Source organism: Helobdella robusta (assembly GCF_000326865.2).
Source record: "Helobdella robusta unplaced genomic scaffold HELROscaffold_1, whole genome shotgun sequence".
NCBI classification, from domain to species: Eukaryota; Metazoa; Annelida; class Clitellata; order Rhynchobdellida; family Glossiphoniidae; genus Helobdella; species Helobdella robusta.
The window spans coordinates 8,377,941-8,393,769 of record NW_008703570.1 but is presented as its reverse complement, the minus strand read 5'-3'; the positions used below and the strand labels follow the sequence as shown (position 1 = coordinate 8,393,769).

General features: G+C 35.9%; 2 protein-coding genes across 2 annotated transcripts; one reads left to right on the top strand and one right to left on the bottom strand.

Annotated features, from left to right (window-relative positions):
• Positions 1-759: 759 nt before the first annotated feature.
• HELRODRAFT_159279 (hypothetical protein) lies at positions 760-4,901 on the top strand (the record flags this gene model as incomplete). Its single annotated transcript, XM_009011167.1, has 5 exons — positions 760-863; positions 2,186-2,262; positions 3,437-3,498; positions 3,647-4,283; positions 4,858-4,901. The coding sequence occupies 5 exons, from the start codon at positions 760-762 to the stop codon at positions 4,899-4,901; spliced, it is 924 nt and encodes a 307-aa protein (XP_009009415.1).
• Positions 4,902-11,590: 6,689 nt separating this feature from the next.
• HELRODRAFT_159278 (hypothetical protein) lies at positions 11,591-15,807 on the bottom strand (the record flags this gene model as incomplete). Its single annotated transcript, XM_009011166.1, has 4 exons — positions 11,591-12,013; positions 13,241-13,884; positions 15,597-15,627; positions 15,790-15,807. 4 exons carry the CDS (start codon positions 15,805-15,807, stop codon positions 11,591-11,593), a joined length of 1,116 nt encoding a protein of 371 aa, XP_009009414.1.
• Positions 15,808-15,829: the final 22 nt, after the last annotated feature.

The window sequence follows — 15,829 nt, the reverse complement described above, 5'->3', positions numbered from 1 at the left end:
CAATTTTGTTATTCTGTTAATTTGGCAAAATTAGCAAAACACTTGAGACGAGTTTCGTGCGTAAAATAATTAAATAATTGCCAATTATTCTTTGCGTATCCACGCTAAATAAATATCGAATATCTGAGAAAAAGTGACGACGGAGAACTGCAGAACGTTCTTCGGCACCAAATACTAATCTCGTTAAATTGAGTTATTTTTTGCAAATTTTCTTACAAAAAAAAATGTATTACCAAATAAGTTTATTGTTTTATGAAAGATATATTAGACTTTTAAATTAATGTTTTTATCTGCAATATATCGCGGTTATAACTTGTGTATTAAAATGCAAGAGTTACAAAAAATAAATTTTCATCGATTTTTGTACTAGCAACAACTTGTATTATTTATAGTTAATAAATTGAATGAATCAAATACACAGAGAACAGAATCGTTATAAATACACTAACATACAACATACAAACGCCAACATGATTGCGAATACACAAACACACACAACCATCACAATACATAAACATACAAACATATAAACGGCAAATTGCATTAGCATATGCGCGTGAACATACCAGGCATCCTACATACAAACATGTATGTACAGCATACATATACAACACATATTTATTGAAACATCAAACGAATAAACATAAAGCGCTTCACTTGATGAATGAATGCGGAATGTATCAGACAAATTTTGAAACAACTTGCTAACTCACAATACAAAAAACTGTATTTCAATTTATAAGGATTCAACGTTAACCAATGACAAAACCTTCCAGTAGATCGAAACGCAGCCGAACAACAACATTAGCAAGCGCGCAGCACACTAACATCTTCACTGGAATCATTTTTTGTGGAAAATTCAAGTTAATCAGACTTTCGTGCAAATTCTTACACAATAATTTGGTAAAAGTGACAAACATCATTTTTGCTTTTTACCAGCCAAAAACTTACAGTACTACGAGACAAGTCAACATTCACAACAACTCACAACGACACATACTAACTACACAACACACACACACAACAAAAACAGCGTGTTGTATTCTCAACAACAACATTCGTACAACCGCAAACACACATAATTATTCACATTTCCACGTTTGGTTTCTTAGATAAACTTGTTAACTTGTACAAAAAAAATAATCACAAAAACACACGCCACATACAAGCATTCCGCATGCAGATCACACACGCACACACACAACAAACACGCGGCAGAAATCACACACACACACACACACACACACGCATTCCAACACACAAAGACAGAGATGGAAGTAGTGCACAAACATTGTAGAGATGGACATCAACATCACCTTTTATCATCTCAATTCATTTTTATGATTCAATACGACCGCGCCTCTTCAATCTTCCGCGTACAACCTACTACATTCATTTGTGTGTGCGTAGTATGTGTGTGCGTGTGTATGTGTGTGTGCGTGTGTGTGTGTTTTTGCATCATCTGCTCACATTCAAGAACTTTTGTTTGTTTGATTTTGTGTACATGAATCTCTATGAAAAACATTCAACACAAATGTATACAAACCTATTTGAAATTTAAAATTAGTGGAATAATAAATACAAATAAATTACTAAATAAATACAATTTTATGTATTCGCATTCTTGTTTTTAGTAGAAAGCATCTCTAAATTACATTTCACTCCTTAACTCCGAGTTTAAAAAAATACTTTCACACAAATGTTAAAACATTTAATCAAAACCACTCTTGAAATCTACCTCCATACCAATAGCGTAAATTGTTAACAAATATGGAAAACCACACATGTGCAGACACGCACCAACACACTCATAAACACACAAAAATCTTTTGAAACTAACATCTTGATAGATACATCAGATGACAACATGAATTCACATATAATCATATTCAAGCATACAAAAACTAAACCCACTCGCAGATATAAACGCATTTCATTCAAACGTCTAATAAGCAATAACACCTACAAACACGCAATCCAACAAACATACAGATGCGTACAGATTCGCTCACTCACAGACACACACACACACATACCTGAACATTTATGAACAGTCAAATAAGCAATCACATACATTTTTGGTATGCACACGTAAAACACACATATACACGAAACACACGCACATATGCCTACAAGAAAGAAACATACACATAAAGCGTACACACACACACGTACACACATGCAGAGGCAGACAAGAAAGGCGGTCACATGTGCACGTGAGGAAGATGGTCACACGTGCGTGGAGTGAGAAGAGCAGCGCGGGTCCGATCGTAACGCTCATTTTATAGGAAGGTGTTCATAAATAGTTATTGACGGGTGGTGTTGGATGGCATGGAAAATTTATAACCCGGCCGCTATCGGATTTTACGAAAATATAAATACTTCATGAGGCGACTGCATGGTGTTAAAAGTTGTTTGTGTGTTTGCATGCTTGGGTTTCTCTTTGTATGTTTGTGTGTTTGTGCGATTGTTAATTTTTTCTTCATGCTGATTATACCGACTGTCTGTGTATATGCGTTTAGAAGTGTTTATATTGGCGTATCTTATATGTGCGTACGTCATTTTATATGCTGAATCATGGATGTCAGTTTATTATTGACTTGTATATGTTGAGTAAATGTTTATACTATTTTCTAAATGAGAATGAATACCTTCCTATTCCCTTGTTGAACGTTCCTATGCTCGTTCGTGATGCCGACGTGTGGTTGCCTTGACGTTCAGTCATTCAAACCGATCGGAGCACATGTTAGATGTCGTGTGCTCGATCGTTCACTCGTTAGTCGCTTTGTTTGCTTGTTTGTTTTGGCGCTTCATGTTCAATCGCTCAATCATTTACACTTATCCTCTCTGCCTTCTATACATTTCATAAGTGTATTAATGATCCATTAGCATGCTCCATGTTATTTATTTATGTATTCATTTATATATTATACTTTTATTTATTTATACAGAATAAATATCACCGATATATTTGTATATAGGTGGGAATGTGTAAGGCCGTGATATGATGAACAGAACATGTTATAGAGAGCCAACAACGGGCCAGCGATGTGCTTGCATATTCATACCAATATTATATTATCGCTCTTTATGATTATTAGATGTATGAACATCAGCGCTCTATGCAAATAAAGTTTGAACCGGAAACAACATCACACGCACGAGCAAAAGTAGGGATGTGCGTGCTAATAAGAATAATAAAAAATCATAAATAATAACAATAAAAATCTTAACCACCTCTATTCATATCAACGCGTATGTCGATGGCATCATAAACTTATCGTCAACATTTATTTTATTTTGATGAGTTATTTTCTGATTGTTTTTACTACTTCGATAATTAAGTTTATTCGTGTTGTTGTAACTGTTACATAAAATTTTATTAGTTTTCCATAAAATATTTTAACTTATAAACTGCTGTAAAAATATGTTTCAGATGAAAAGGATGAAGATAGTGACGCGAGGAGAGTACAGGATGATGAGGATGACGATGTTCAGGTTGGCGGCCAGTCATTTTTTTTCCTCTTTCATTTCTTTATTTGTTTTTTGATCGATCATCAATTTTTCAAAGTTTAACAACCCAACAACATGCACAGCAGTTGCAATATTAATAGACAACATACAAACAAAATGTTGATCAACACAGGAACGAAGAGTGGCACCGGGTTATTTAAAGAGTTCACTGGCTACCCATGCTCCCATCCTTTTCAATCCCCTTAATCTCACTGAAGGGACCAGAGACAACCAGATGAAGGTTTCTGTTGCAGCCAGTTCAATGGCAACAAAAAGTTCACTTGGCGGTAACAACAAACAGTTTGCCGGTTCTAATTTGCTAATAAGCAGCAATCACAACATCAGCCACAACATTAATTACAACATCAACTCTTTCAACAAAAACAACAACAGCAACAATTTTTTCACTCAGCAAAACACTTCCTTTGCATTTTATTCTCTCTTCAATCAGCATTTAATCAAGCAGCAAATGCAGCAGCAGCAACGACTTCAACAGCAAATTATTTCCGATCCCAGCAACAACAACAACAACAACAACATTGTTTCAAAAAGCGGCAACAATTTCGTTGGCAACGACGTTAATAGCATCGTCAATACCAGTGATATCAGTGACAGCAACAACACCACCTTCAACAACATCAATGACATCAACAATAACATTAGCATCAACAACAACAGTATCAACAACCACATGCAACTGAGCCACAGTTATAACTGCCTGGCCAAACAACTGCACGACACTGAACGTCACGTCATACAACTGAGGAAAGGTGAGGTGTTTGTATGTTTGCCTGTATGTCTGCATGCCTGTTCGTACGTTTGTTTGTTTGTTCATCGCTTGTTATGTTGTTGTTCATTTATTTGTTTACCGTTTGTCTCTACGTTAGTCAATCGGTTTTTTGTATGTTTGAGTTTTAAATATTCTATTCTCGGTAAATATCAATTCTGTGAAACTATAATTGTAGAGTTTTTTATAGGTGCAGTATCCGCCCAAAATAATTTTTTTAAAACAATATTGCGATCAAACCAATTGAATGTTGACTTATTGTTTTAATGACTCACACAATCATTGGCAATTTTTCATCATTTTAACGAATCTATTCATTCAAACATTAACACAACATTTTTCCACAACATCACATCACAACAACATCGATACAACAACATCAACACAAAAACCTCACATCACAACATCACAACACAACAACACAACAACATCACAACACAACAACATCACAGCATCAATGCGTGAACATCTCGTCACAACATAGAACTAACATTTCATCATCATGAGCTCTCCCTGCAACATCAACATCATTAATATTAATAACTTTCCAAATTCAGGACTGCTTAAATATCTCTCCTTACTTGTCTTGACGCCGATTTAACTTTCTTGCTTTATACAACACCGACGTATTAAGAGCATTTGTTTTAATCAAAAATATTACACCATGATCGTTTTTTAACACACTGTGCATTCGAACCAGGTCAGCGCCTAATATAAGCAATGCAGATCTATCTTATTTGCTGACCAAATCACAACATTTTATAATTACAACATCAAGTCGTAGCATCTAGTGATAGCACGGCACAATTTCTTAAGACTGCATCAACACAGTGTTAGGACAAAATAAGAACAATTTGTTGTAAAAACATTAGCACAACATCACGATAACACCGACTCAGCATCTTATGAAAGCACCCACACAACACATCACCATAACATGGGACTTTAATTATTTTCCAACACCACCATCCTCTCGACAGCCTTCTTGATATAGTCAACAACCAACACCTATCCAACAATTCAACATGCAACTTTTATATTCTGATAAAAAATTTATATATGCTGCCTAAAAACATAATATCAATTATATATATATATATATATATATATATATATATATATATATATATATATATATATATATCCAATAGTATTTGCTTAAAATTTAATGTTACAACTTGATAGGTTGACATTATTTAGGACTTATTCATTTTACTTTGTAAATGTTTAATTGATTTGATGTAAACATACTTGAATGTTGTCCTAACAACGTACGTAATATAAAATTAATTAATTTCATTCATTTTCACCAATTGTTGATTTTTTGCGATGCACACGTGAGCACATTTTCGTACGCACATCACATAAACAGTTTTGAAATTTCAATTGAGGTGAAATTACACCATGTATTGTTATCACTGCTTTTGAATTTGATCAATAAATGTTTCCAACTTGCTAACTTGAAACACCACCCATCAAACGCAGCACTGAGTTGCATGAGGAACAAGCTGTCAGAGAGCAAGAACATGGAAGGATTATTCAGGTTGGTTAGCTAGTTGGTTGCTGGTTTGTGTTTTGGTTGGTTGTTTGCTGGTTTGGTTGGTTGGTTGGCAGTTTGTTTGGTTGGTTGGTTATTTGATTGGCTATTTAGCTAGTTGTTTGGATGGCCGGTTGTTTGGTCGGTTAGTTTGTTGGTTGAATTTTTCATCATTGTCACTAAACTGCTTTTTATTGTGTTATCAAAATTTTTGTTGATATCGTTAGAACTTATTAATAAATATTTTGTTGACATTGATATTTTCCATTTAAACTCCTTAATCAAAGAATCCGCTGACACAGAACGTGCAAACCTATAAACCCACACATTAGCGGGCCAGAAAAAAAGTCTAAACAACATCTCATAAATAAGCAGCCCTACGTACACAGGCCAGCATTAGCACGCACGTGTAAGCCAATATTTTGACATACAAACAAATATTAACAAACACGCAACAAGGCGCTAGCTTGGAAGAGTCAATAATTCATCAGTACATTCAACACATTACCTTCTATTAGATACCCTCACTTCACATCACCATCTCTCATCTTCATTTTCATCACATGTTGTTAGCGTGCCATTATATCTTCATTGTCTTCATCACGTGCGCGCGTGTAGGTAGGTGAGTCGTTGGTGTACGCATTGTTTACGTTTATCTTATGAGTACGTGCATTTGTTTGTACACGTGTGTGATCGTTGTACAGTAAGTATATACATACAGTACAATACAATGTACGACGGATATGTACAATACAATGTACGACTGATGTATGTCATTTGATGTCAAATAGAACCGTATTTATCTATGTCATATCAGTTTGCATATATAAATCAGTCTACTGAATGCATTTGGTGTACGTGCAATTTATTTCTAAATGCCTGTGCTTGCATTTTTTTAAAATTATATCATATTGTATATTTTTATCAAATCATTGAGAATGTGTGATTTTGTCCAAATTTTTTAATAAAAAATTTAGTCAATTTTGTTGAATATTTTGAAGATATTCAAAATATTTAAACTCATCATTGCCTGAGGTTAAACCAACTCTTGTTCTAAAAAAATTTCCATGTCAAGTCAAATATTCTTATTCAAGTCATATTAAAAGTTAAGCAAAATTATAAACACCAAGATATAAACCATGCGATATACAAACAGACAAATACACGCAGACGCACACGCACGCATGCGCGCATAATAATACGCTACACATATAATCACATACATAAGTGATGAGTGTGAAGCCATGAATACAAACTAACCTGCCTCGTTATCGATATATTGCTTGCGATCAGCATACCATTCCTTCTTTCCTTCCTCGTTCATTCTCTCGTTCATTCCATCAGTTTCTCCGCTATTCATTCATTTTTTTTGTTTATTCGTTTATTTTTTCGGTTCATTGTCTTTTTCCCATTAAGAAATTTTTTCATTGGTCAATTAATTCATAGGTTTGTTTTATGTCGATTGTATGATTCAATCATTTATCTTCTTATATTCCTTGCTTCATTTCTATTTACTGATTTTCTATTCAAATTTGTTTCAGAAAACTTTTACAAACTATAAAAGACATCTTTTTTTGCCTATATTATATACACAAACATGCATGTATGCATACACAACACACACATACACACACACACACACACACACACACACACACATATATATATATATATATATATATATATATATAATATATAAATAAATATAAATATAAATAAATAATAGGCTTAAACGTAAGTTATATATACCCATACCAAAATAGCACTAAAAGACAACAAAAAGCAATCAAACAATACGTGTGTATATGTGTATATATATAATCTTTGATAATTATGAAAATTATTGATGCGTTAAAATATTTGTAAATGTAAGTAACTAAAATATGATGTGTTGCAACTGGTGGAACTTAAAATTTTTTATGTCACTAGAGTAGTTCATGTTTGAGCTATTTAACGTTGGAACCAGCATTTCGGCATTTCAATAACACTCTTGCACAGCACATAACGCTAACCCACTGATGAACAAACATTTTCTATCCAGGTACATCCCATAACTACACGTATAAATACATGTTTACATAATCAACCAGATGAAAATTATATTTTTAAAACTTATTCTAAAAGAAGTTCTAATGTTAGTTTATAAATTTTATTGATCAATCAGACAGGACACAAAAGAAACAAAATAGTATTAAAAAAAATTATTCTGTAAAGAAATGCTATATAAATATTCCGTTGTCTCAACATGGGTGTATGATGGAACTGTCTAACAATAAAAGAAGTTTTAGAAAAACATGATCTGATAATTTTATACCCCGATTAATATTTTGATGCCCCGTTGTGGGCAGCTTTTTAATACAAGTCAGAAAATGAACTGTTTTATGTGCAAAATTAACCAAAAATTGAATGTGATAAGCAAAAAATGGTCGTCAGCCACACTACCACAGATTTTGGCCCCACCCGTGAAGATTTTGGTCCCACCCGTGAAATTTTAAACATTTTTTAAATTTTTGCCTCCCCCCCCTATCGAAATTGTCTAGAACCGCCACTGTGCGTGCGTGATTTTTTTTTATATCTTTTAGGAGTGTGAATTAATTTTTCAACAAAAATTTAAGAATTAAATACGTGAAATTTATTATCTTCGAGCAGTCAATAATTTTTATGAGAGCAAACGTTAAAACGGGAGCGACTGGTGAAGAAAATCTTTTAGACTGATGTGTGTGTCTCTTTGTGTGTTTGTGTGTGGGTGTCTGTGCGTGTGTCTGTGTGCGTGTTATTCAGAATTTAGTATTTTAATGGATGAGTTGAGAGCCGCGGAAAATGAATCCACACTTAAAACTGACACGTCACATATTCCACCTCATCGTATTAATATCGGATAAAAAAAATTACTGAAGCTAAACGGCGTAGCGTTGTCATTAAAGATGAAAAATTGTCGATAACAACAACAACAAAAACCACAACACACAATAATAATAATAATAATTAATAATAATAATAATAATTACAAATAATAATAATAATAATTACAAATAATTATAATAATAGCAATAATCGAAATGATGGAATGAAGAGAGAATGATGATGTTATGGAGAACAATGCTGCCCTTCTTACGGAGCTATTAATCTTTCTCTCGCTCAATTGTTTTACTGTCAGTGTACGTATCTGCAAGTGTACATGTGCAATTAGATATGATATAATCTTTGTATGAATGACCGTGTGTACATGCTTGTACTGCATGCATGTGTCTGTGTATGTGTGGATATATTCTTTCATGTAGGAATGCATGTGTGAGTGTACGAATGTTTAAAAATGTTTGTATGCGTGTTTGCAAGTTTGTCTGTATCTGTTTGTGGGATGTTTTTTAGTTTTTGCACTCAAGTACCCAAAAGGACATCTGCTTATAAACGAGAGTTATCTTATAAAAATATTTTACGTGTTTGTCTATCTACGAACCAGCTCGTGATTCTTTTTCCAAAATATCTGCAGCTTACTTGTGTGATTGTGTTTATTTATCTGGTGTTGCTGATGTTATTTTCAACTTCCATTGTGTAGACCTAATGTCGAATAGTGAAGTTGCTGTGTGTTTCATATTGTAGTGGTCGTAGGACAGCAGCAAACAAACACGATGATGCAAACATTATACTGCGTTGCAGTTGATCCTGTTTATAGATGTACTCACGGTTAAGTGTTCTCCTCATGTCTTGCCATCCAACCCATGAAGAAGCATCGGCACAAGTCAAACAGGCAAACATTCATGCCGATAGACAAATATTACGTACACTACATGAATGAACAAATTTTACTTAATAACCACAGGTAGCAACATGTAACACTGTAAATGTAAAATGTTTACGGAGACACATGAACAAAAACAACTAGCACTATTTCACAAAACACAACACACAAACACACGCAAAATAATGTTAAAATAGTTATCACAAATGACCATCACACTCGCAAGCAGATTCACACACCACACCCATTCATTTTATGCACCGTTGCGCAAAATTACGCACACGAAACACGAATGGCAAAGATGAACGCACATAGAAACAGAGATCTAGATGCAGAGACACACATAGAGACGCACAAACTGACAAAAAAAAAACAAGAAGAAGAAGAAGCAAGCTCCCCTATCAGCGAGCATCTCAGTTCAATATGATTGGACATGGCATCGGATTTCAAGGACCCACGTCAACTCAGCAGATCAATGTGCCCGTCTTTTTCCTGTGCACCTGCTGTTCTACACGATATTCGATGCATCTGTTTGTTTCCGTCTTCTTCTGTCTGTCTGGCTACGTCTCTACATGCGTGTCTGTCTGTGTTTGCGTCTGTTGGCATATGATGCTTAAAAATATAAGTCGATGTGTGCACATGTTAATATAACAACGTACGATATATAAGTTTGTCTGCTTAAGTAAGTTTCTCCATACTGTTTGTGTGTGTTTGTGTGCTGTTTTTTACTTGTGTTTGTAAAGATTGCTAAGTAAATGAGTGTGTCTGTATGCGTGTGTATGTGTGTGTGAATGTCTGAGTTTGTGTTTACGTTACATTTGAGTGTTTCTTTTTATCACTCTTTTCTTTTAAATTTTCAATTGTATCATTTATACATTGAAAAATTGTACTATTTTGTTGATTTTCAAAAAAAAAACCTGTTTCAACTTTAAGCAATCAAGTAGCAGTTGAGTTTTAATTTCAAGTGCTACCAAACATAACCTCATTAACACAAGTGTTGATTGCAAGTATATGCTATGCTACTAGTGTAACTTGTTCATGTATTATACATACATACATATATACATTCATACATAAATAGTTATGACGGTTTAATTGAGCAGTTTCATCATATTTTGAAAGTTTATACGGAAGTTATTTTTGTAATAGTTTTTTTTCATCTCTCTGATTGTGAAGCCATTCCAACGCTCGCCCTATAAGTTTGCATGGTTGTGTGTGTGCATCCTTTTTGGGTTGATTTCATTCTCGATCTGAACATTTTATGATTGATCTTTTTAATGACTTTGAAATTAAAACATTTGATGTTGTTGAGAGCTGAGGTCACTAGGTTCATTTTATAAATTATTTCCGGTTAAGCTGTTATAAAAGTGTTAGAATTATTCGGCTTTGAAAATTTTTGTCAAAATGAAAATAATTATAAAAATTATTATAATTATAATAAATATTATTTACATTTGTTTGCCTTTTAATTTGAATTTGACTTTTTTCCTTTTGACGGTTTTACATCTATTCAAATGTCAATTGATTTTAAATGACTGTCAAATTGTATGATATGAGATATAAAAATTATCATGTAGTTAATCAACTCTTAACTCACTTGAATGAGTTTTCGTTAGGTTATATAATGTGCAGATATGTGAATTAAGGTGATGTTTGTTGGTGATGTTTGTTGGTGATGATGACCGCAAGGATGACTGGACTAGGGGCAATTTTGAAAACACTGTTGCTTCGTATTACTATCTGTTTTTCTGTACAGCTGAATACAAGTTGATTCAAAACTCTAAACCCATATAAATGTTTTCTAAATTATACTCCAACTTATAAGTATATGCAGAACATCCTGTAACATATTTTTCATTAATAAATTAGCATTTTTTGATCGTTAGAAACCCGGCATTAACATGTATGGGAATGTATGGTATGTATGTATGTTTTTTTATGTTAAAACCAAATCATTGACGAATGACACCAAAAGCCAAGCATCTGACTAAATTTGATTTTATTTGCTATAACGTCACTCAACCCCGTCGGCATTCAACTCCACATTTTCCAACACACAGACGCGCAAAAACCGCTGCAGAATGCACGAGATATTATTCATAGCGAAAAAATATTCCCTACTATTGCCTGACCTAATACTGATATTTTTACAAATTCGATTGAAAAACCTGGAGGTGTTACGGTTCATGAGGCTGAGGACCTCGATACAAATCGGTAAAAACTCCATCGAGGGGAAAGCTCCGTCGTACTTTTTGATCTTCTCGTCAGATGCCCTGGTTGCAGCCAAACCGCTTTCTTTGCTAGTAAGCTGCACGTAGCGCTCAGCAAAGGTGCCCGGAACGGTAACGTCCCACGCCAAGCACCTGCCGGCTCTCCAAGGGATCAAGGTACACCCGTCAGGGCGCTTACCGTCGTGCGCCGCAATGCCAGACGGTTCCTTAAAACCGGAATTGAGGCCTTGGAGATTGCCGAGTCAGGGCTTGAGGAAAGCAACTCTTTGAATGTGCGTTTATATGCTTCCTCCAAATTGTTGCCCTGGGAAAGGTCTGTTGGTTGGATTGGAGTCGGTGGAGTACAGTGTAGGCTACTAAATTGCCGAAGAAGGGCAAACTGTAGGTCAAGCGTGGCAGATGCGGAAGATTTATAAACAATTGGTGCAAGCTGAACCACGCTTAGTAACCCCAGTCCCCCAAATCGTACCGGCAGCTGAGCCTGATACCAACCCTTGTCGGTAATATCGACGTTACAAATTGCTGAGAGGGCCACCCGCAGAGCACCCTCAAATTCACCCAAAATGGCTGCATTAACAAAGTTGGATGTGCGCAAAAAATACATCAATTTCGACAAACTGAGGGCGCCGCGGATGATTGTCAGCGCGTCGTGGACCGAGAGAAGAGAGACACGTTCGAGGGCAAATCTTAGCTCAAAAAGTTTTTTATTAAAAACCTGTCCTGGCCATCATTGGAGTGCCTAAAAAATTTAATGATGAATGGGGCACTGTGGGGACATTAGCCAGCACGTGTGGCATTTGAAACGTGTCATTTACAAGTAGTTCACACTTGTTTGTGTTTAATTCAAGACCAATGATGGAAGCGCCGACCCTCAGCGACAGGAAGTCGTCCGCTAAGATGTTACCCTCTGCGGCCAAGCTGACATCGTCCAGGTAGCCACAAACAAACGCCGAGGATGACTTCGTCAACAGCGGGTGAAGGGTTAGAGCAAAAAGCATCGGTCCCAAAGGGTCGCCTTGCTGTACGCCCTCGCACGATTCAACCACCCAGGCGTCGTAACCAAGAGAAGAGACTCGGCCATATGCGGAATGACAAAAATTATAAATTTGAAAACAGTACTGCTTAACTGCCTCTAACATTGAGTCTCTTCTCAGGGTGTTGAAAGCGTTCTTGAAATCAATCTTCAAGAATCCCCACCGTTTTGGAAGTGCTGAAATCAGTTCACGTACGGCGTGGACGGCCGCCTCAGCACCACCTTTCACACCGACGCCCAATTGGATAGAATAGAGTTTGGCTTTGACCTGTTCCAACACTAAAGCCAGAGCGCACTTACTGGCCAGCCTCCTCCAGAAATTCCCCACCGCGATGGGTCTGATCCCTCCATCTTTTTTGTTTAAAGCCACCAGACGGCCCCCAAAAAAGAAACGGCTAACCGCGGGAGGGCAGACCCCAGATAACAGCAAATTTACAAACCGGGTGAGGTTATTTAACAATTCATCGGTGGGCGTCGGACCGGAAAGTAAATCCTTTATGTGCTGAGGCCTCAAGCCATCAAGGCCTCCCGATGAACCATTATTAAACGACTTTAAAGCCGTCAACACCTGGGCTGGTGAAACGCGACCATTGGACGGCTCCTGCGCGGGGAAAGCTCGCCTGTTCAATGGAGCACTGGGATGAATAGCTTTGAGTTTAGCGAGTGTCTCAGGCAAGCTCTCCGCCAGGCCTGCGGGCGAACAAGCAAGTCTGACGGCCGCCGAGAGACTGCCCTGTTCAATCCGAGTGGTTACTGCACTAATCCAACTGTTTGGATTGTGCTTACGCGGTTTGGTGTTGTGGTCAGTGTTGAAGCTTGCCACAATAATCTCGACCTCGGTCGAACTGAATTCGGCCAACCGTTTAATAACGTAATTGGCTTGATTAGTCCTGCAACCGCCCCTGGTGGGCTTGAACAAAACAAATGCGAAAAAAAAACAAATGCCGTTTGTTTGCGATGATCCCTGCGACGCGGCCCATTGGTGCTCCGGAGGCTGGTCGGCTGCCTTGAACGAACCAGGGCATTCCTGGCCCTTCACTTTGCCTCCATGTCGATATAGTTTACCGTCCGGTTTTATGTATGTATGTTTGTGTATGTATGTATGTATGTATGTATGTATGTATGTATGTATGTATGTATGTATGTATGTATGTATGTATGTATGTATGTATGTATGTATGTATGTATGTATGTATGTATGTATGTATGTATGTATGTATGTATGTATGTATGTATGTATGTATGTATGTATGTATGTATGTATGTATGTATGTATGTATGTATGTATGTATGTATGTATGTATGTATGTATGTACATCATTCATTGACCAGTGCTCAGCGCGGGCCCGTTCAATCGAGTTTGTCTGGATCTTTCATTAATGTTTGCTCGTCTGCGGAAGTTTTAAATTTTAAATTAATAATCCATGCAAATGTTTATGCGATAGTGGCGCTTAATTTCAACAAAAACAAACTGCATGGAACGCTTATTAACATGTGATTAAGATCTAATATGAAACATTGAGTTGCAAATTAAAAATTTAAACTGCGTCAAATATTTTTTTCATTTAATGAGTTCCTTGCAATGAGGAGAGAGCAAGCAGAGGCTGAATAATGGAGAATTATAAATATTGATCAGACAACGCAGCCAGACAGATTTGTACATAATCATTTCATTTCATCATCGTGTATCATGCAGGCAGGCAGGATTGATGGATGGAGAAATGGAATGGAGATGATGATGATGATGATGATGATAATTTTGTTTATTCTCGTGATGGTGATGATGACGACGATCATCATCATCGTCATCACATTATATATAAGTGCGATGTAATTATATCTTGTAAATGCGGTTTTGATGTGATGATGATGATTAAGATGATGATAGTGATAATGCAATGATGGTTTAATGGTAAGCATTAAAAGAATGATGATGTTAATTACCCTTATGGTGTGATTGCACGATTGTAGAAATGATAACATTTTAAGTGATAACGATAGAAAGATGTTTGGAGTATCGATCTTGACCAAGATGATTATGACAAGAATGATGAATGTGATAATCTTCTTTGCAGGTTTAATAATGAAGAAGAAGAAATAGATGATTATGATAATGATTGCATTTTGATAATGATGATGACGACGACGATTGTGATTCAATTCATTGAGCAGCAGACATTGAATTAGTATTCAAGTCTTGTTCTACTTGTATCGTGGTCTGTGTTGTGCACACATACACACAAATAAACAAACTCATTAAATTGTGCACGCCAATGCATACAAAACTTTCAAAATGTGTACGTGCGAGCGATGTATGCGCGTGCATCACAACGTTTAATTTTCTGCACATTAGAACATAGATGCATAATAAACTAAATAAACATCGAACAAATGAAAATTGTTTCCACAAATCTGGTAGCTGATATGCTACTGGTGTTAAACTGAGCAACCAGAAATAATACATGAATGTTGTGTACAAAAAAATATTTACACACACTCACACACACACACGCTCACAAACACACATATTTTTGTGTGTTTATGCATGTTTTTGTATAATAAAATTATTCAAATCGCAAGTTTGTTTTTCTATCGACCAAGTTGTTAATTGAAGAACATTTTAAATTTTTTACAGCCGCAATCGATCCGACGCATGGAGACAGCAACTATTTTCATTTAAATAACGATACTTCGCCAAAAAAACATTTGGCTTTCATTACATTTTCAATGAAAATTAAACTGTCTTAATCCCATACCTGCCACATCGGAATCACAGTGTATCTTCATCTATATTTTCAGTTTTAGAAAAAATCTATTACTTTCTTCTTGACGTTTGTAGAGAATGTTTTTCTGAACATTTGATACAGGTGATCAGGAAGATCTGTCTTATTTGCCGCATCAGTTTCATGCGCCATCTTGTTTCTTCATGTTGTTGTGCTTTCTGCTTACATTCGGCGTTACTTTCATTTCTAGCCTCTTCTATAAATTG